Here is a 20391-nt window from a genome sequence, read left to right on the forward strand (position 1 = left end):
AGTAGATGTAATTTATATATTTGCAGCATACAATTTTTTTTTCTTTTGTAGAAGATGGACATTATTCTTACAACATACAAATTTTGGTTGTGCGCAGAATAAGCTAATTTAGCCTTAAAAAATGATCAAATTTTTAAGAGAATATTTAGACAAATTTATATTGCAAAAATAATTTTTCGGAGGTAATGTGTAATTTAATGGTCTCACTCATCGAATTTGGACAGTCCGGCCCATATGAGGTACATGAGTGAGACAATACATTTAATGATTGGATTTAATACCATTGTAAAATCAATAATTCAACGAAGTAAATCCAATGCTTGAATGTATTGTCCTTCACTTGAGAGTAATCTCAGAATAACGTTACGTACAATACGTTGTTATGTGAAGAGGGTACTGCAGCTAAGCATATGCTCAATGATACTATTGCTAAACATTTATTTAACTGTATTTTTTCGTTTTATTCGTGTTGTAATTTACAAGTCTAAGTTGGCCACCAACAATACTCAATATGATTTGTCACATGTTCATTTGATACTCATCAGATTGCTTGCTTAACATGCTGAAAAAGGTGAAATAAATTAAGCTAAATGGAGCATGGGTTGCTTGCTTGCTTCACACATGTCGGCCATGTGTCAAAATCATATTCTTTCTCGGAAACAGCACAATTTTTTTTCTTTCTAATCTATCGAAACTTGAAAGCAGTTATTCTTAACTTAATATAGTAATAAATTATGTATACGTATATTTGTACAGTGTTTTTTCTGATGAGAATCTTCAGCTAAGAGTTAATTGTGATTTTTTTTTTTTACCTTAATTGTGATTTGAATTTCAAGAAAATCCGAAAACAAACATGTTTACAAGTTTTTAAACAACATAAAAAGGAAATTCATGACAGACATAGATCTTCTAATTATGAACTTTAACAAACGGAAGAAGTAGATGAATTCATAACTGTATGAACTGATTGAAGCAAAAAGACAAATATGCAACACAAAAAGAATGCAGATGAAAATAAAAATGGTGAAAGAAAAAAGACAAATATGCAACACAAAAAGAATGTAGATGAACACAAAAAGAATGCAGATGAAAATAAAAATGGTGAAAGAAAAAAGATAAATATGCAACACAAAAAGAATGCAGATGAAAGTAAAAATATTTAGCAAAAAGACAAATATGCTATATTAAATGCCACTTTCCTGGATGGTTGTGTCACGTACAATTTCAAGACAGTGACTTGTCTTCATCTCCACCTCTCATCAACATGCAAGTAAATATCCTATATCTCTTCTTTGCCTATACATTGAACCCTCACAAAACATTGCAGGGTTTTATAACCTACTTACACAAACACAAGCTCTTAGAGAGAGTACCCATAAAAACTTGTCTGACTTAACCATGGAGTATAGTTGGTTGGTACCATATCAGTGCTACTTCCGGTGACTTTTGTTCATGCAGGTTGCTTTCATTGAAGCTCTCAACAAGTTAGCTCATCCAAAACCCCTTGAGATCATCTATAGAGAAGACTAAACATAATACTTGATCCACTGTACGAAGTTGTTGCATTGACTCAACGATATTTGCATCAACATTGGTCAAAGAAGGCAACAAGCATAGAATCACAAGGCATTCACAAAGAATCATGCACTAGCACAATCACAAACAAGACCGTCCGATTATTAGTTTTCTAGAAAATTAACTTGGACAAGCCCTTTACCTTTTCAAGTAGCTGCCTCAACTCCAAAGTTTCTAGAACCCAACAAAGTCTTGCAAAGAGGCACAACCACACACTAGGTCACACACAAGTCCAAAGTTAGGTCGAGTTCCAAGATTGAGTAGCAATGCTTGTTTGGCAAGTAAGAGTGGTCTTAGGTATTAATTAAAGATGACAAGACCTGGATGATAGACTCCAGAGTATGTTCAAAATGTTACAAATCACATTTTAAATCAAAGAGAGTTTTGAAAGGAGAAAAGACTAACACACTGTTGACTGCTAAGAAAAGGGTTCAAAGTGGCAGGGTATACTCTCATATTTTTAGAAAAATAAATACAACTTTGATTTTCCTAAAAATTGGTGGGATGGCAAAAGGCATCTAAAGGATCATGCACAAAAATATTCAAGTGATTTGGACCTATAGGTCAGTACAGTGTCGATAATTTCCATTCAAGCCTAGAATTTAGGAACAACCACTCATTCTCCAGATTCTAAGTTTGAATGAGAAGAACCTCTGTAACGCTCAAAACCACGGCCTAGAAGGTTTGGGCACGTAACAGCGCCACATTGACATGTTGCTTCATTCCCCGAGTTTTGAGGGTAAATCTTCATTTTTTTTTTCACCTCATCTTTCCTAGGTTATAGAATGTGCTTGATGGAAGTGTTATGTTAGGGTTTAGCTCTGAAATTTTGGGCGAAACCCATAATTCCGAAACTAAATCATAAAATAAACGCCAATAAACCATCGATCAATTGGTACAATTGAAATGTACCCATAAATTTTTTTTTCTTTGTTTGATTATTTTCTATTTTGTGAGCTGATGTATTTTTACTATATTTATATAATTTAAATCCCACAATTAATTTTAGGATAATATTAGACATTTTTAAATTAAAAACATCTAGATAATATTTTTTGACCTTAACCAAAAATAAAAAAGCATTAAGGTATTAGTCTAAGAGAAGAGAGAATTGGATCGGTATGTGAAACACCCTAAAACAAAATAACAAATAAGAAGGCCCATTAACAAAACAGTTTATTAATATGAGGAAATATATATAATAGGATCTGGATCCTCTGCCAGGCAAATTATACTAGGCTACGTGCCTGACTTTTGATCTCAGCCTTCCAATAATATTTTATGGATGAGATCTTGCCACATTTGCAAATTACCTAGTTTCCATAAATTAACATTTAAAAATAAAGATTAAAAAAACAAAAAAATATGATCCCAGCCCAGCCCACTGTTCCCCCTCTTCTTCGGTGACAATTTCCCAATCCCCACCTTCTCCCCTTCTGAAGCAGAAAGGTACACACCCACGTGGTTTAAAAGAGAACCAAGAGGACTGGTACGCTAACCAACAATGCAATATTTGTTTGTGTGCAACACAAACCCAAATCCTCAACCAACTTGCTTCCCAAGATTTTTACAATCTCTGCCAACTTTTGATTAGTGTTCCACCAGAGAACTTTCTCCATACTCTTCTTTTCAAAACTAAAAAGTAATTTCCCTTTTCTAAAAAATTGCCAAGACCCAGATCAGTAATATCCCTTTGCTATACATATTTGTTTGTGTTCCACCAACTAGCAAGCTTGGGTTTGATCTGTAGCCTCCACCTCCACTGTTAACACAAGTTGGAGATATACCCTGCAATAATTTCCTATTTGATTTTGAATTTGAGAGGAAACCCAAAATTGGAGCAAGCTTGGGCTAGAAAATCATCCACCAGCTAGGACCATAAGGAGAGAGGGAGAGTGTGTAGAGAGAGAAAAAGAAAGGGGAGTCAGTGGCAAGGGTGATCGGAGTGAGGAGGAGGCGTGGGTGGGGTCACTGGGGTGGACAATGGGTTTTCCTTTTTCTTTTTTTAATTTTTTTATTATTATTAAAAAAAATTTGTTAAGTGGTAAGATCTCAGCTATGAAAGAAAATTAAGGGTTTGGATTAAAAGTCATGTACCAGTCTGGTACCAAAAGACTGGCAGAGGATCCAGGTTCTATATAATACTAGGGTAACCCGTGGCATGTTCAAAAGAGAAATTAATTTACTTAATTAAGGAGAAATTAATTAAGAAAGTTGAATGTTAAGGGGAAATTAATTAAGAAAAGAGAGGCGGCAAACCAATTCTCATGAGCGGGAAAGTAAATTTGAAAAATAGATAACAGACCATTGGATGAAAGCCGAAATGATCTTAGTCATTCAAACTGAGAAATAAATTTTAAGATTTAAAAACTGTTATGTTTTAATGTTTTATTATATAGATTTTTCAAACCTCCTTGAAAATCGGCCAAAAGAAAGAGTAAAAACCCAATGTGAAAGAAAATCATTAATTAGAAGAAAGTATGAAAAAAAAAAAAAATGAGAATGAAAAAAAATATGAACCTAAGCCCAAGCCCACCAATAATGGGTAATCGGATTTTTTCCCTCTTAATGGTGCGGAATAGTAATGTGAGCCGTCAGATTCGATGAGCCGCTGATGTTTAACGAAGTGTTTAAACCCAAATGAGAAAACTTAAACCATGACCCGATCCATTTGAACAAATTGCAAAACGAGAGAAACCCATCTCTCTTTCAGTCTCTCTCTCACTCGCCGCCTCTCAGCTCAGCTTGTCAGCCACGTTCGCTCTCTGGCCCCTCCTAAAACCTCAACCTCAGCGTTTGACAGTGGTAATATATGTGATACTCTTTCTCTATCTTTTTTTCTTCTTCTTAATTTCCCGTTTGGTTCCTGAGAAAAGAGTGAAAACGAAACAAAAAGATTGATTCTTGTGTTTCTGTTTTTTTTTGCGTTTTGAAGAAAGAACTGTTATTGTTATTGTACTTGGCTCAGTTGATTGAATAAACTGAAAGTTGAAGATTTTTGTTTCTTTTCATTGCTAGCTTTTTCTTAGTAGCCAAACAGAGTATGTTAGTTATCACAACTTGCTCTGTGTCATATATAGGCCTTACTTTTATGCTTAGTCTAACGGTTTACGATTAGAACTATTGTCTTTATTTTGTTTTTTTTTTTTTTCCGTTTATATTGTGGCTTTATTCTGCAAATAATGCTTTCCTGTCTTATTATTGGGTACTTGTTTTCGCCCCTTTATCTTAGTTGGAGTTGCGTATGCATTTTAAATTAGCAGAAAAGATGGGGGCTTTCCAGTTTTTTGAACTGGGTATATTTTGTAATAAGCACTCTATGTATGTGTATACACAAATTCGTTTGAGCAAAGTAAAAATTTTTCTCTCTCCTTTTTGAGTTGGTTCATTGTTTTTTGGGCTTCTTTGTCTCCTTCAGCTAGTATGAAAGTGTTTAATTGCTTATGATATAAAATATATGTGCCTGTACATTTTTTTTTGTGTTTGTGTGTGGTGCTTATGATCTGGGTGTATTGATAAATGCTTTCAGAATAGGGGCTGAAAATGGCTGGAAAATCAAATAAAGGGAGGAACCGGAGAGGATCAAATAATGCTGCAAATTCTTCTGAATCAGTGGTCCCATCTGATGCTTCTGTGAAAGATAACTCAAGCGCTTCAGAACCCATCAAAGCTGATGCTAATGGTGTTTCAGCTGTGGAAGAGTCAACAAGTGTCAAGCTGGAGGTAAAGGAGTCTGAAACAGAAAATTCGACCAGTCAACCTAAGCAAGGTGAATTTAGGCCTTTTAATATTTCTTTCATGGGAAAGACGAAAAGTCAATATGCCATTTCTCAAGTGTCTCATTTTATTGTAGCAATGGTGGAGTGAGAACTTTGGACTGAAACAGGCTTTCAGCACTATCTGAATTGTTTTTAACCTGATGATAAACTTTATATATTTGTTTTAGCTTCTTCTTTTTAACATAACAAATCACTCAATTGCATCTCCTTGCATTCTGGATTACATGATATTTAGGTGGTTTATTCCTGACTTATTTTGCTCTAAGGTGAACAACGAACTAATTTTCCCTTTGTTATACAAATAATGACTTCATTTCTTTGCGTTAGTAGTTCATGGCTGAATGCTCTATCAAGACATCCAATTAGCAGCGCTTATTTCAAGTTTTCTATTGTTAGTTTGACTTCATCATGTTAATAGTTCATGGTTGAATGCTCTATTAAGAGGTCCAATTAGCAGCGCTTATTTTAAGTTTTCTATTGTTATTTTGGATGCATATTCTTTTACTGAATTCAACAGAGCCTCCCAACATATTTATGCCTTTAAGTTGTCTATCTCTTTCTCTTATAAAAAGAGTTATCTATCTCATTCTGATTTCCCTATTCCTGAGAGTGCAGGTGACCTTCATCTGTATCCTGTCTCTGTCAAGACACAAAGTGGCGAGAAGCTTGATCTACAAGTGAGTTAATTTTGTTCATATATTGCATGGTAGTTTCACTCATTATGTAATTGGATGCAAAGTGCAGAAGGTGACGCAATTTGAGCATCCTTTCCTAAACACACATTACTTTGATAGTTCAATTATGGAATTTGAGATATTATGTAATCTAATTAGATATTCTTCATCCTTCAATTCACAATCCATTTTTTTACCCTTTATAATTTGGAGATTACCGATTGTTCATTTGATTTTCAGTTGAACCCAGGAGATTCTGTTATGGATATAAGACAATTTCTGCTTGATGCTCCAGAGACATGTTTCTTCACATGCTATGACTTATTGCTACACACAAAGGATGGCTCCACTCATCATTTGGAAGACTTTAATGAAATTTCTGAAGTTGCTGACATTACTATTGGTGGTTGCTCCTTGGAGATGGTTCCTGGTATACTAACACTCTGTTGCTTTTGGGGTTATAAGATCTTATACATCTTCTAATGTGGATATTGTTTTGGCAGCTTTATACGATGATAGATCCATAAGGGCTCATGTTCATCGTACGAGAGAATTACTTTCCCTTTCCACACTTCACGCGTCATTATCAACATCACTTGCACTACAGTATGAGACAGCGCAAAACAAAGTACCAAGTCCTGGAGGTTTGGGATTTTGTGCTTGAAACCTTCATCATTTAACATGAATTTATTTTGATGTTCTCATTTGCCTTACCTGTTATAAACATTGGGAGTTACTTGTGACTCGACACTTATATTTATTTTACTGTGATCTAGATACCATGAAAACTGAGGTCCCAGAGCTTGATGGTTTGGGTTTTATGGAGGACGTTGCCGGTTCATTGAGTAATTTACTATCATCACCCTCGAAAGAGATCAAATGCGTAGAGAGTATTGTTTTTTCATCCTTAAATCCTCCGCCAAGCTATAGAAGGTGAACCATGAAATCTCTACTTGCACCTTATTGCTTAATATATAATATAATGTCTTTTTTCATGGAAAATGTCTTAAATATGTGCTGTTTGTTGTTTATGTTGTCAGGCTTGTTGGGGATTTGATTTATTTGGATGTAGTAACATTGGAGGGTCATAAACATTGTATTACGGGGACCACAAAAATGTTCTATGTCAATTCAAGCACTGGGAATACCCTTGACCCCAGGCCAAGTAAAACTAATTCGGAAGCAACCACCCTTGTTGGGCTTCTGCAAAAGATCAGCTCTAAGTTCAAAAAGGGTAATTGAAATGGTTGAGGCTTGAGACCTTCTTTATATATATATTTAAAGTTGTATGGAATTTTGATTCATTATCTTCTATTGTTTCTTATTTTAAAGCTTTTCGTGAAATTTTGGAGCGGAGGGCTTCTGCACATCCTTTCGAAAATGTTCAATCTTTGTTGCCACCAAACTCATGGCTAGGGCTGTATCCAGTTCCAGGTGAGTTTGACTTCATTGGACTTAAATTTTTTACTTAAAAATTAGGATCTTTGAGTCGTAGAAGTAGAAGGTGCCACTATTCACTGTAATACTAATTTACTTGAGCAAATTTCACAATGCGTCTCATATTTAGGATACCTATTAGTCTGACTAATTCGCTGGTTGCCTTCTTCAGGCATTATTGCTACTGATAGTGATCAATGGCTTGCCAATTTCACCTTCAATTCTGTTTACTGAATGTTATTTCTTCCCTAAAAGGAAAAGAAAAAGAGATCATAACGATTTTAGAATTTAATGTTCAGATAGAGTATTAGTTTGACATACACTGAAGTTGAAGTATGTCTTTTTTATGATACTTGAGGATGATAAGTTTTTCTAGATGTTTTCAAGTTGGCATTAAAACTTGTTGTCTTTAGTTCAGATTTTGATAACATCTCACAATCTTGTTTGTAAAATATTTATGGTTTTAGATGGAAGTAATCTCATCTGCACATCGTACGTTTACATGGCTATAATGTTACATAATGTTTCTTATTTGACCATAGATGTTTATGAAGTTTCACTTATCATCCAATATGTTCAAATGTTCAATTTTACCTGTACTCTTTTTTGAGAACCTTCTGTAAAATTCTTAGCAGCTGTTTTTTCTTGTCTTTCATGACTATGAATAATCTACAAATGAAAAGGTAAATCATAATAGAATCCATAGTTAAGGTGGGAAATTGTAACTAAAAGACATGTAATGTATCTTCACTTTATTTGGTTATTATTCTTGCTGTATGTCGACTATAAAACTTATTAGTAATATTTTGGGGAATTTTTTTCTAAGAGTACTCTTTTATTCGTTACTTATGGAACCATTATAGGACAGAAATGAGTTTGGTTTTCTGAATTTTGGTTTTTGCTTGATGTTGTGTTTTATCTTCTTCACATATGAATACGTATTAAGAGAACTGCTATTGTCAGATCACAAACGTGATGCAGCCAGAGCAGAGGATGCACTCACTCTTTCCTATGGTAGTGAGCTGATTGGCATGCAAAGGGATTGGAATGAGGAGTTGCAATCTTGTAGGGAATTTCCACATACAACTCCTCAGGAAAGGTAATGATCTCTAATAGAGTGACTTTTATAAGTTCTGTGTGTCCTTTATCATTTTATATTTGTTAATAACTTAAATTAAATCTGTGATTTTTGGATTTCTTGTGTCTATCTCTGATGAAGATCATATTTTTCAGAATTTTGCGGGATAGGGCTCTTTACAAAGTGACTTCAGACTTCGTTGATGCAGCAATTAGTGGTGCTGTTGGAGTCATCAGCAGATGCATACCACCTATAAATCCAACTGATCCAGAGTGCTTCCACATGTTAGTCTGACCTGATAAGAATTTTTATTATTATTTTAAAGTATATGTTTTCCCTGAAGAAATTCAGTCAGGACACTATATGTTTATTGAGTATACTGCATTGGATCATCTGCCTTAATTGCGGTTACTTTTATCTTTGTATTTTAATGCTGTAAACACATCCCAGCTTCTTGGTACGCTAATTATCTACTACCTTTTTATGGTCATTATTTATATGTAGATTAATTAGATCAAAGATACTGTAATATTCATGATATTTGTCAATTTTACTTGTATGGCTTGTGCATATGTATACATATCATTTTTATCTCTTTTATTATACCTCTAATACTAATTATGATGGATAAGCACAGTATTGTCATGACTCGTGTGTGCATATATTTTCTCATGCATATGGTTGTAACTTCAATTCTTATGATGTGTGCATGCATTCTTAATAAAAGGTTGATAGTTAGGCATTTATTAAAAATTATATTAGTATGTTTATTATCTGCTGAATTAATATTATATTTTTGTCTTTTGGTCCGTAGGTATGTTCACAATAATATATTCTTCAGTTTTGCTGTTGATGCGGACCTTGAGCAGCTGCCCAAGAAACATGTATCAGATTCTAGTTCAAAAATTGGGAGCACTGGCTCTTTACGCAATTCCGAAAAGGCTTCTGATAGTTTTTTGAATAGAGAGAGTGGAATTCCCAATGGGGAAAAATGTGATAGGTCAAGCACAGTGGAAAGTCATGATTCCATGGAAACAGCTGCGGATGTTTCTGCTGAAACACAATTGGGTGAAACTGAACAAGCTACTTATGCTTCTGCAAATAATGATTTGAAAGGCACCAAGGCATACCAGGAAGCTGATGTCCCTGGACTTTATAATCTTGCTATGGCCATAATCGATTACAGGGGACATAGAGTAGTTGCTCAGGTGTGCCTCGAATCTTATGTTCATTGTATTTGGAACTTTGTCCTCTTATAAGAAGCTGGTACTCCTGGGGTCCATAGCCTTTCCTATGATATAACTATATACAAAGGTCATGTTTCGATAACAAAGTTGGGTATTAGAACCTGAAGCTCTCTCATACCCCTCTTTCTACACACCCATACCACACATGTTTTTATGCTTATATGTCTGTTCCATTTCTCTTATAATATTAATTGTATTGCCTTGTGAGATATTCATCATTTTTTCTGAATTCCATCTTTAGGATTTATGGAAAACCACCATTTAGAAGAAAGATTATACTTAAAATTGCCTTTTTAATTGCTGAACTTGACTGATCTCTCATTCAAAATGTAAATGATCCATCAGCTTTTCTCATTCTTATGTAAGTCCAAAGTCCAAAGTCCAAATTTTTTCTGTTTGCTTTAGCTATTTTTTTAATTACCCTTTTCTTGTTTTATTATAAGAAACAATTTTTTGTTATCTGATTGCTCTCTCCTTATTCTATTTTCTCTGCATTCTTCTGCAGAGTGTTTTACCGGGCATTCTTCAAGGGGATAAATCAGACTCTCTTCTATATGGTTCTGTTGATAATGGCAAGAAAATATGCTGGAATGAAGAGTTTCATTCGAAGGTGAGGGAGCATCTGAAGCTTGGATTATTTCTTTATGCTGCCAAATTTATCATATTACATATTTTTATGTGAGAGAAACTGCTTATATTCTTCTTAAAGAGTAGAAGTTCTTGTGCAAATGCTAAGGATTTCTTATGTTTAGGTAGTGGAGGCTGCTAAACGCCTTCATTTGAAAGAACACACAGTCCTTGATGGATCTGGAAATGTTTTCAAATTAGCTGCACCAGTGGAATGCAAGGGTATTGTTGGTAGTGATGACAGGTAAATTTTGTTTATTAGTTTGTATTCATGTCTGTGATGCTTGATTTCTCAGAGCTCCTTTATTGGTAATTTCCTTTTAACAAAATCTCTTTAGCTCATATAAAACCTCATACATTTAAAGATTTATGCAATCCAAGAGTTACACTCATGTAGATCCAACTTACTAAATCTGAACTGGTGTACAAACACACACATACTTTATAATTCTGTTCTCTGCTTCAGGCATTATCTCCTTGACTTGATGAGAGTAACCCCTCGTGATGCAAACTTCACTGGGCCTGGGTTTCGATTTTGTATCTTGAGACCAGAACTAATTACTGCCTATTGTCAGGTAAAAATGATACCTAATATCAACACTATCTGTGAATTAGTTCATACATTTCTCACATGAACCTTTTCTATATTGGGAGAAGGTCCAAGCTGCAGAGAAACCAAAATGCACGTCTAAGTGTGAAGGAGAGGCTCATGTTACAAGTGATTCTCCAAACATCACTGACGCCAAACAGGTGAGAATTTGGCTGCTGCAACTACAGTTTATAGAAGTTATGAAAATAGTATTTTTGTTAAACTAGTTTTTGCCTTTTCGGTATGGCAGTAAAGTGTATTCCTAGAATTTTTATGCCATTTATTCTTATTTGGGGGAAAGGGAGTTAGAATTGGGCAGAATGATTTTCTCCTTTCATTGAATTGAATATAAACATATTACAATAGTCATAATAAGGAAAGTATGAAAGTCAACTATACTAATAGCTAATTACAGCTATCATACAACTAATAGCTAAATTACAGCAGCTAATATACAGCTAATTAACTAATGAGATAATTAGATTTGGGTCCTTTAGAAAAATAGTTTTTAGATGGAGACCGGGGGTGTTTTAAAATTTATAAGAAAATCTTTTTAGTTCATAATAAACTCCTTTAATTTATAAGAATTTTTTTTAATTCATAATAAAGTCCTTTTAATTTATAAGAAAATCATTTTAATTCATAATAAAGTCCTCCCCTGATCCTCCCCCGATTGGAAGGGTATTTCCCTTCCTAGGGTGTAGAGTGGGTTTTGTAAAAGCTACATATTAGGTTTTAACCCAAAATTCCAAAGTTAAAACCTAACATAAAGCCGTCAAAGAAGAAAAATAAAAGGACTTGATTAAAATCCCTGAATCATTACCGGTCTTAGTCTAAGGACTCATAAAATGGACTAGACTCTAAGTCTCCCTTAACTAATTAGCCTATTCTAGTCTTCACATGCTAACAAAGGGGTTTGTCATTGTTTTTGGAGTTAGTAATAATTAAGAAATGCCGTAGGTACACATGTTATTGGCTATTTGGCATAGTATAAGATGAATTCTTTTTATCCCCATTGAGCCTTCTAGTAATTTGGGCAACATGGCTCTTTCTATTGCTCTTAACAGGACATAACGGAAGAAGGGAAGACCAAAGATGCACAAGAAATCGCCTCTCCACCCGCTGAAAGCTCTGATTCAAGCGAGGAAATTCTTTTCAACCCTAATGTCTTTACTGAGTTCAAGTTGGCTGGAAGTGAGGACGTAAGTTTTGGACCTTGTAATTGTCTGTTTTATTTCTCACCGAGTCTAAAGTTCTATCAAATTATTGGTTTTCCTTCATATTTCCAGGAGATAGCAGCAGATGAAGAAAATGTGAGGAAAGCCAGTTTGTATCTTACAGATATTGTGCTTCCGAAGTTCATACAAGACCTTTGCACACTTGAAGTATCACCCATGGATGGGCAGACACTAACTGAAGCACTCCATGCTCATGGCATTAATGTTCGGTATATTGGAAAAGTAAGGATTATGGTTTTTAGACAATACTTCTCACAATTTTATTTGTTAGTATTCACATATAGAAACTATGGAAGCAAACCTTTTTCTTTCCCTTTTAAAGGTTTATATAAATGGAATGTGCACTGGTCAGCATGATGTCTGAGTCCTTTCAAATATATAATTGGAATATTGCTTTTGACACCTTTTGGATTCCTTTGACAGGTGGCTGATGGGACCAGACATTTGCCTCATCTTTGGGATCTATGCTCTAATGAGATTGTGGTTAGGTCAGCCAAGCACATACTCAAGGTAATACACATTTCCTTGCATGCGCATTCTTGTGCTATGAAATAATCTATTATTTTATAAAATGTAAAGTGTTGTCCTTTTGGGGACTTGGAAATGTGACATCTTTTGGGTTATTGCCATGAAAATCCTATAGTCATAAACTAAGTATTTGATTCAGGTTTCTAGGGAGATACCACTGCTCTTAAGTTCTCAGATTGGAGTTTGAGTGCAGACCAATGATGCATATGTGACTTAGATGCTATAGTAGTGGGGAACTTGACCTCTAAGGCACTTCAGTATTTTCAATATTTTGTTTGTACCTATGTTAGAGCTGTAAATTGATAATTTATGCCTTTCTTAGATGGTGGCCTTTTTAAACCTTTTTGTTTAATATATTGAAAGGGATTTGGTCAAAATGGTCTTGGAATCTGCCTGCCTCACAGTTAATCAACGTCTGTTTGGCTGTATCACTTCTCTAAGTAGTAATTTTATGCATCATATATGCTTCATCTTCTTTCTACACTATCCCTCTCCTCCCTAACACACTGAAGTTGAAAAAGGAAATCCATAGAAAGAAAATAAACAAACTTCCCTATATTTGTGCCCGTGATCTTGGTGCATTGTGGATTGTTTATTAATCTATGAATTTGAATCGCAACTTCTCATGATTGATACCTACAATTTGGAACCTAGCTCTTATATCTGATTGGACTGTTTAACATATTCTTCATTCATTCCTCACCATAACCATGACTTGCATTGAATGTGAGACCTTGTTCTTGCTTGCTGTTGGTGTTAGGTGACAATTTGTACTCATGATAATTTAGTCCTTGGACCTGATTGAAAAAAGTGGCCTTGGATTGATTTTCTCGTGGCACAATTTTGATTTCAGATCCATCCTTCTGTCTTTTCTTATTATTGTCTCTAGCAATAGTAAAAATCAATTGCATTCTTGGAATTATGGTCCATGCATCCAATGAGTTATTATTGACTTTGCACGCACACAATTGTCATTGTTCAATTTTATGTCTCTGGTGGAAAGTGGTTCATATTTTTGCTATCTTTCTTGCTTGCAGGATGTCTTGAGAGATACAGAGGATCATGATATTGGGCCCGCAATCTCCCATTTCTTTAACTGTTTTTTCGGAAGCTGTCAAGCTGTTGGCTCAAAAGCCACTGCTAATAGTACGCAGTCTAGAACCGCCAAAAAAGTACGTCTTATATTGACTTGTTAAAAGTAATTAATAGCATCAAGATGTTTCATAGTTATTTGTACAAGTTTATGCTGTCAGCTAATTCTTGATTTCTGTAATCCCTTCAAACTTCATCTAAGTACTCTCTGCAATCAGATATTGCAACTAGATGCAGTTGACTATTAATTTGAACTTCCATTGGGGAACCACAAGTTTACTGTCACCAAGTATATCTCAGGAAAAACTGGTCCATTGACTGACAAAAGTTGATCAGGATTTTTTGACTCATGTTCTTTTGTCTACAGGAACAAACAGGCCATCAGTCTTCAGGAAAACTGTCCAAGGGACAAGGAAGATGGAAGGGTGGAGCATCGACAAGAAAGAACCAATCCTCATATATGCATGTCAGCTCAGAAGCTCTATGGTCTGACATTCAAGAATTTGCAAAACTCAAATATCAGGTATTAATTATCACTAATATCTGAAGAACAATCAGACATCCCTGAGTAACCATTTGACGTCATGTTTTACCCAAAAAAAAAAATAACCTTTCGACATAGGAAATTATGTTTTAGACCATTTTCTTGAGTTTGCTTCCACCTGCCCCGTCCCCTGCCATGCTTAATTGAAAAATATGTACACTCCTGGGGGATCTTGTTGATGATATTTCCAGTAATTTATTATTTATGATTATGGGATGTTTTTTATATTGTTTCATTGTACCCCATGGCCTTTTGCCTTTTTCTGGGCTGTAGAAATTAAAATGGACTAATTTATGTTTTGTGGGATCTCCAAGTTTATTACATGGTCCCCACATGATATCTTTGAGTGGTGTGCATCTTCAAATTTTTGATTTAATCTCACATTGTTAATAGTTTGAGTTGCCGGAGGATGCTAGGTTGCGTGTAAGGAAAGACTCTGTTATACGTAATCTTTGCCAAAAGGTAACTATAAATTCATCTCATCCAATTTACTCAATTGCAAGTCAAATCGCTTGAGCTTCTAAATGGCAAACAACTCGACTTTGATTTCATTTCAAGGTGGGCATTACGATTGCAGCTCGTAGATATGATCTTAATTCTGCAGCACCTTTCCAAATATCAGATATCTTAAATCTTCAACCTGTAGTGAAACACTCAGTTCCTGTTTGTTCAGAAGCTAAGGATCTTGTGGAAACAGGGAAGATCCAACTGGCTGAGGTATGCACCGTACTTTTTTGTTTACCAATTAATCTTCCAAGAATGCATATCTTAGTGTCATGTTTAGGATGCTAGTTGATGTGTTGAACCAGAAATATAGTCTTGTGTGAGAACCTTGAAGTCCATGTTAATTCCAAAAGACGGCCAGGAATTTACTTTGTCGTTGTATTAGAATGGGTTAGGATGCTACATTTACCATGACTGAAAAGTATATTGTAGATTTTGGAGTATCTGATATAGAAAATTAGGTGTTTCAACTTTCAAGGTGTTAGAATCATTTTTTATTAACTTGGAATTGTTCATGTAAGAGTATATAGATTTGGTAAAACTCCCTCAAACTCTGCAACTTTACACAAATCTGATTAACCCATTATGAGTTTGATATATATACGAAGCCGTCCAGATGTGAACTTTCGCACGTTCGCACCTGATACCGAGTGCTCGGTAACGCCTCCGAGAGCTTGTTGAAGTTTTTTAAAACAGGCGATCACTTCTTGCAACGCTCGGCACTGCTTCCTCCCGCGTTTTTGAGGGTATAGGCTGATAGGTTCACCTCATGCCCTTCTAGGCTTCTAGAGTATAGAATGGCCGTTGTGGAGGCGTTATGTTAAGGTTTAACTCCAAAATCCCAGAGTGAAACCCAAACATAACGCTGACAAACCAGGTCCGAGCGCTTGGTACAAAAAATTATACACTACCGAGCGCTTGGCGCTATGTGCGAACGTTCGCAGCTGAATGGACCTGGATATATGTATATTCTCAAGAGCGGATAACCGCAATGTTGCAATGCTGTTTGAACAACCTAATGTTGTGTTTGTTGTGTTATCTGAAAAAAAAGAGAGTTAAAAACCTGAAACCCAAGTCTTAAACGAGCACGTTTGTCTCTCTTTTGCTGGCCATTCAAACGGTGCAGGTTTCTGTGGTGCGGTTACTTATTCTAGAGCTGGATTACACACACACACATATATATATATATGCATTCAATAAGTATATATATGCAATAGGGGGTGGAAGGTGTATCTTTCAACGGTTGCCAAAATATGGGATAAATTTTGGTGATTCAGGTAGTTTTGGTAAAATTTTGAAGTATCTGGAAAATATCTATATCTTTTAGTCAATAAATTACAAAAATTTCAGTAAATGGGATTGGAAATTTATACCATTATCTCATCTCAATTATTGAACTTTAAAACTGCAAAGGCAAGTATAGGTTGTTATTCTTTTCTACTACAAAGACCTCAATTGAAGTTCATATGTTTATTCTCTAACAAACCTCAAACCGTCGAGGTTTGTTTCAATTTATTAACATGGAATGGAACAAAGATTCTTTTTGCACTTTGTATTCTAGATTTTAAGTTTTATTTGTGTCTGTGGCGTACTTGACGTCCATTCTTTTCACCTTACATTTCATATTTCCATCTAGAAGTTTCATTCAAAATTTCCATGTTATAAAGCAATTTTCTGTCATTTTTATATTTCCACCGATATTTCTGAAATCCAGACTACCAATATATATACCTCTGCCCCGCCCCGCCCCCCCCCCCCAAAAAAAAAAAAATCCACTTCCCCAAATTTTCTTTAAGAAGTCCTTAACAATTGTCAGTTTTTATTTTCGAAACCATGCTCAATAATAAATAATCATTTACCTTGCACTTTTTTATATTTTCTCAGGGAATGCTAAGTGAAGCGTACACATTATTTTCTGAGGCATTTTCAGTACTTCAGCAGGTAAGTAGTTTTACTTGGGTTGCTATCTTAAACATTCCTTGGTATGTGTCTGTCTAGTAATATTATCTCCTTTTCTGATTTCAGGTTACTGGCCCAATGCATCGGGAGGTTGCTAACTGTTGTCGGTACATGTTGACACTTAAAAATTTTGCTACTGATTTGTTTCTAATTTAAATTAGATTTTCATGATGCACATAACCTCTCGGCTAAGGTTGTCCTTGTACTGAATTTCAGGTATCTTGCCATGGTTCTGTATCATGCAGGAGATATGGCTGGAGCCATAATGCAACAGCACAAGGAACTAATTATAAATGAACGTTGCCTGGGTTTGGATCATCCTGACACTGCTCACAGGTATTCACTTCTGTTATTTATGTTTTTTTCAGTAACTGAGATGGCTGTGGAATACTTAATTCTGAAATAAATTCCTTTTGTTATGTTGTTTGATTGGCATGAGGTACATAAGCATTGAAATTTGAGCCATCAGTTTGCAAGATTTTAAACTAAATAAATAGGAGTTTGGCAATCCAATGACTCAAATGTCATATGCCTATGTATCTCATGCCTATAAGAGAAATTCTCGATGCTGATGAGATTTAAATGTATTTGTGATGTTTGTTGATGTATTTAAATGTATTTAAATATCTACTGTGAGTTCATGAAATGAATGTACTAAGAGAGGATGTAATGTCGCAATCTGTTTGAAAACTTGCATATGGCATGAGAAAATACTTTTTTTTTCCTATTGTGTTTTTATTTTTAAATATCAAATAGTTGAATTTTCATACTATCAGTGTTCAAACACTTGCTTATCATTGTTAATTTTAATCTCTATTTATCTCCCCTCTTTTTCTGGATCTAATATGGGCTCACTTCTTCTGCAACTTTACTACTGCAGCTACGGAAATATGGCTCTTTTCTATCATGGACTTAACCAAACAGAACTTGCACTACGACACATGTCCCGGGCATTGCTTCTGCTAAGTTTGTCATCCGGACCAGATCACCCTGATGTTGCTGCAACATTCATTAATGTTGCTATGATGTACCAGGATCTTGGGAAGATGGACACTGCCCTTCGATATTTGCAAGAGGCTTTGAAAAAGAATGAAAGGCTTCTGGGCGAGGAACATATCCAAACTGCTGTATGCTATCATGCGCTTGCTATTGCATTTAATTGTATGGGTGCCTTCAAGCTCTCTCACCAGGTAAAGAAAGTGATTTGAATAAGTAGATATTGCAATGGGTAATGGCTGATCCAGAAAACAAAATTTGTGGACTTATGGTGTTGGGGTTTTAAAAGTGCTCATGGGGTGGTGATAGAGATGTCATCTGCCGTTGAATGGGGTTTTTGATGGGTGTTGTATGCACACCATGTGCATTTGATGTTTGATTCTGTATGGCTGATACACAAATATGTATGTGCACGGATATATGTAATGTGTACGGATCTATGTATGGAGGCTTGAAGAATACTTTACAAAATTGAAAATTGTAGTGTCTTTATAGAAAGAGTCCTTTTTCCCTTAACCTTGTGTTGCTTTCAAAAATATGTTTATCCTTCATTTGACATTCAAAATACATTGAAAAAGGAGAAAGAGAAGAAGAATATCAAAATTAGTTTATTCAGATGTCGTTGAATAAGTGAAAGTGTAGTAGTGACATTTTGCCTTTTAGTGTAATTTGTACTTAATTAAAAATGATTGCTATTTATCCGTGGGAAACTTTAGAGTGTAATTGAATAATTATGACACTTCATGTGGCAGCATGAGAAGAAAACCTATGATATACTTGTCAAACAACTGGGTGAGGAGGATTCGAGGACACGAGACTCTCAAAACTGGATGAAGACATTTAAGATGCGTGAACTACAGGTAAATAGATGGTATCCTTAAATATCTTGCAATATGTGAAGCTTAAAATTGGATGCATATTCTTAAAATACTACTTGTTTCTGATTCGTAAACTTTGATATCTTATTTTGTTAGATGAATGCACAAAAGCAAAAAGGTCAAGCTTTGAATGCTGCTTCAGCTCAAACGGCAATTGACATCTTGAAGGTATTTTGGATACTCTTTTTTGCTAATATTGGATATTTTGATGGATATTTGGTGGTATGTTTTTAAATATGCTTCCCCAATGTTGTGCTTTGACGTTTTCATTTCACCTATTTCTATTTTACATTCTCTTTATTTCTAATTTACTGTTAAAGTTCTCAGAAATTTAGTTATTTGTCGTCCTGATGCCTCAGCACACTGCAAAAATTCTGATGCGTTTTCAGAATCTTTTATCAGAAAAGGAAAAATTTTGTGTACTTATTACGGAGAGAATTGTTGTAAATATTGCTAGGATAGTATAGTAATCCTTAAATCTCTAAAATATTTTGGTTCCCTGCTTTCCATCTTGGATATAGTTTCTGGCCAAAAAAAAAATCTTGGGTATAGTTTGCACCAGGAATCTGGATTGTTAGTTAATAGTTGACTTTGCATGACAGGCGCATCCTGATTTGATGCATGCATTCCAGTCTGCTGCTATAGCCGGTGGGTCTGGGAGTTCTAACCCTTCCACGAACAAATCTCTTAATGCTGCAATAATTGGTGAAACTCTTCCCCGAGGGAGGGGTGTTGATGAGAGGGCTGCTCGTGCAGCAGCTGAAGTCAGAAAGAAGGCAGCTGCAAGGGGCCTCTTAATACGTCCACACGGTGTTCCAGTCCAAGCATTGCCTCCATTAACTCAGCTCCTTAATATCATCAATTCAGGTGTGACCCCAGATGCAGTGGAAAATGGAGAAACCGATGGAGTGAAGGAAGCCAACGGCCATCCTCCAAATGGTGTGGAAGATGCCAAGAAAGACCAATCAACACCAGAGCAGGAAGGTCAGCCTCCAGTTGGATTGGGCAAAGGCTTGGCAGCACTGGATGCCAAGAAACAGAAATCAAAAACCAAAGCTGCATCTTGAGATTTTGGATATTAGAGATTGGATTGATTGACAAGGTAGGTTTCTTTGTGAGGTTTGGATTATTTTGAGGGAAGAATTTTATCTATTGGTTTGAGGATGAGAACCCAGCCCACTAAACTGTTGGAAGGTAGAGAAGTCTTATGATGTGCATGGAATCCATGGAGGTTCCCTGTATTTTTTTAAATTAAAAATATAATAATCAAGATTGCAGATAGATTCAGGCAGCAGAATAGCAATTTCTGATGCAAATAGGTCCCATATGTAATTTGCCTTAGTATTTATGGATTACTTAACATTTTTTCTATATTTGGCCTATTTTTAAGGATTATCTGAATGGAATTTCAAGATAAATGTTTTCCTTTCTATGTACCACATGTAAAACTGTGATGATTGTTCCCCTGATTTTCTGATAAAACAGCATTCCTTGTGATTGCCGTGCTTTACTCTGATGAAATAAATTCAATTTGAGCATGCATTGTCTAATCAGAGGTTTACTTCATTACAAGGTTTGGATAAAAATAAAAGGTCCACTGTAACATGCTTGTAATCTTTGCAGACTGAATAGGTAGATATGTTCCA

General features: G+C 35.3%; 1 protein-coding gene across 4 annotated transcripts; it reads left to right on the forward strand.

Moving 5' to 3' along the window:
- Positions 1-4243: 4243 nt before the first annotated feature.
- Positions 4244-20244, forward strand: NOXY38 (tetratricopeptide repeat (TPR)-containing protein). 4 transcript variants are annotated; one of them, XM_086236211.1, is made up of 29 exons: positions 4244-4380; positions 5105-5344; positions 5970-6031; positions 6269-6458; positions 6532-6672; positions 6805-6961; positions 7069-7262; positions 7361-7462; positions 8429-8564; positions 8699-8827; positions 9358-9751; positions 10296-10400; positions 10543-10661; positions 10884-10992; positions 11072-11167; positions 12074-12208; positions 12296-12466; positions 12668-12754; positions 13810-13944; positions 14232-14387; positions 14802-14870; positions 14967-15125; positions 16797-16853; positions 16938-16978; positions 17088-17207; positions 17752-18061; positions 18620-18727; positions 18842-18913; positions 19348-20244. In XM_086236211.1, the coding sequence occupies exons 2-29, from the start codon at positions 5119-5121 to the stop codon at positions 19810-19812; spliced, it is 4245 nt and encodes a 1414-aa protein (XP_086092337.1). In that variant the 5' UTR covers positions 4244-4380; positions 5105-5118; the 3' UTR covers positions 19813-20244. The 4 variants fall into 4 exon arrangements, with proteins under 4 accessions (XP_086092337.1, XP_086092340.1, XP_086092339.1 ...); XM_086236214.1 differs by having other exon boundaries at positions 11075-11167; XM_086236213.1 differs by having other exon boundaries at positions 4363-4377.
- Positions 20245-20391: the final 147 nt, after the last annotated feature.

The sequence above is a fragment of the Dryas octopetala genome, chromosome 3 (genome assembly GCF_963921425.1).
Source record: "Dryas octopetala chromosome 3, drDryOcto1.1, whole genome shotgun sequence".
Lineage (NCBI taxonomy): Eukaryota > Viridiplantae > Streptophyta > Magnoliopsida > Rosales > Rosaceae > Dryas > Dryas octopetala.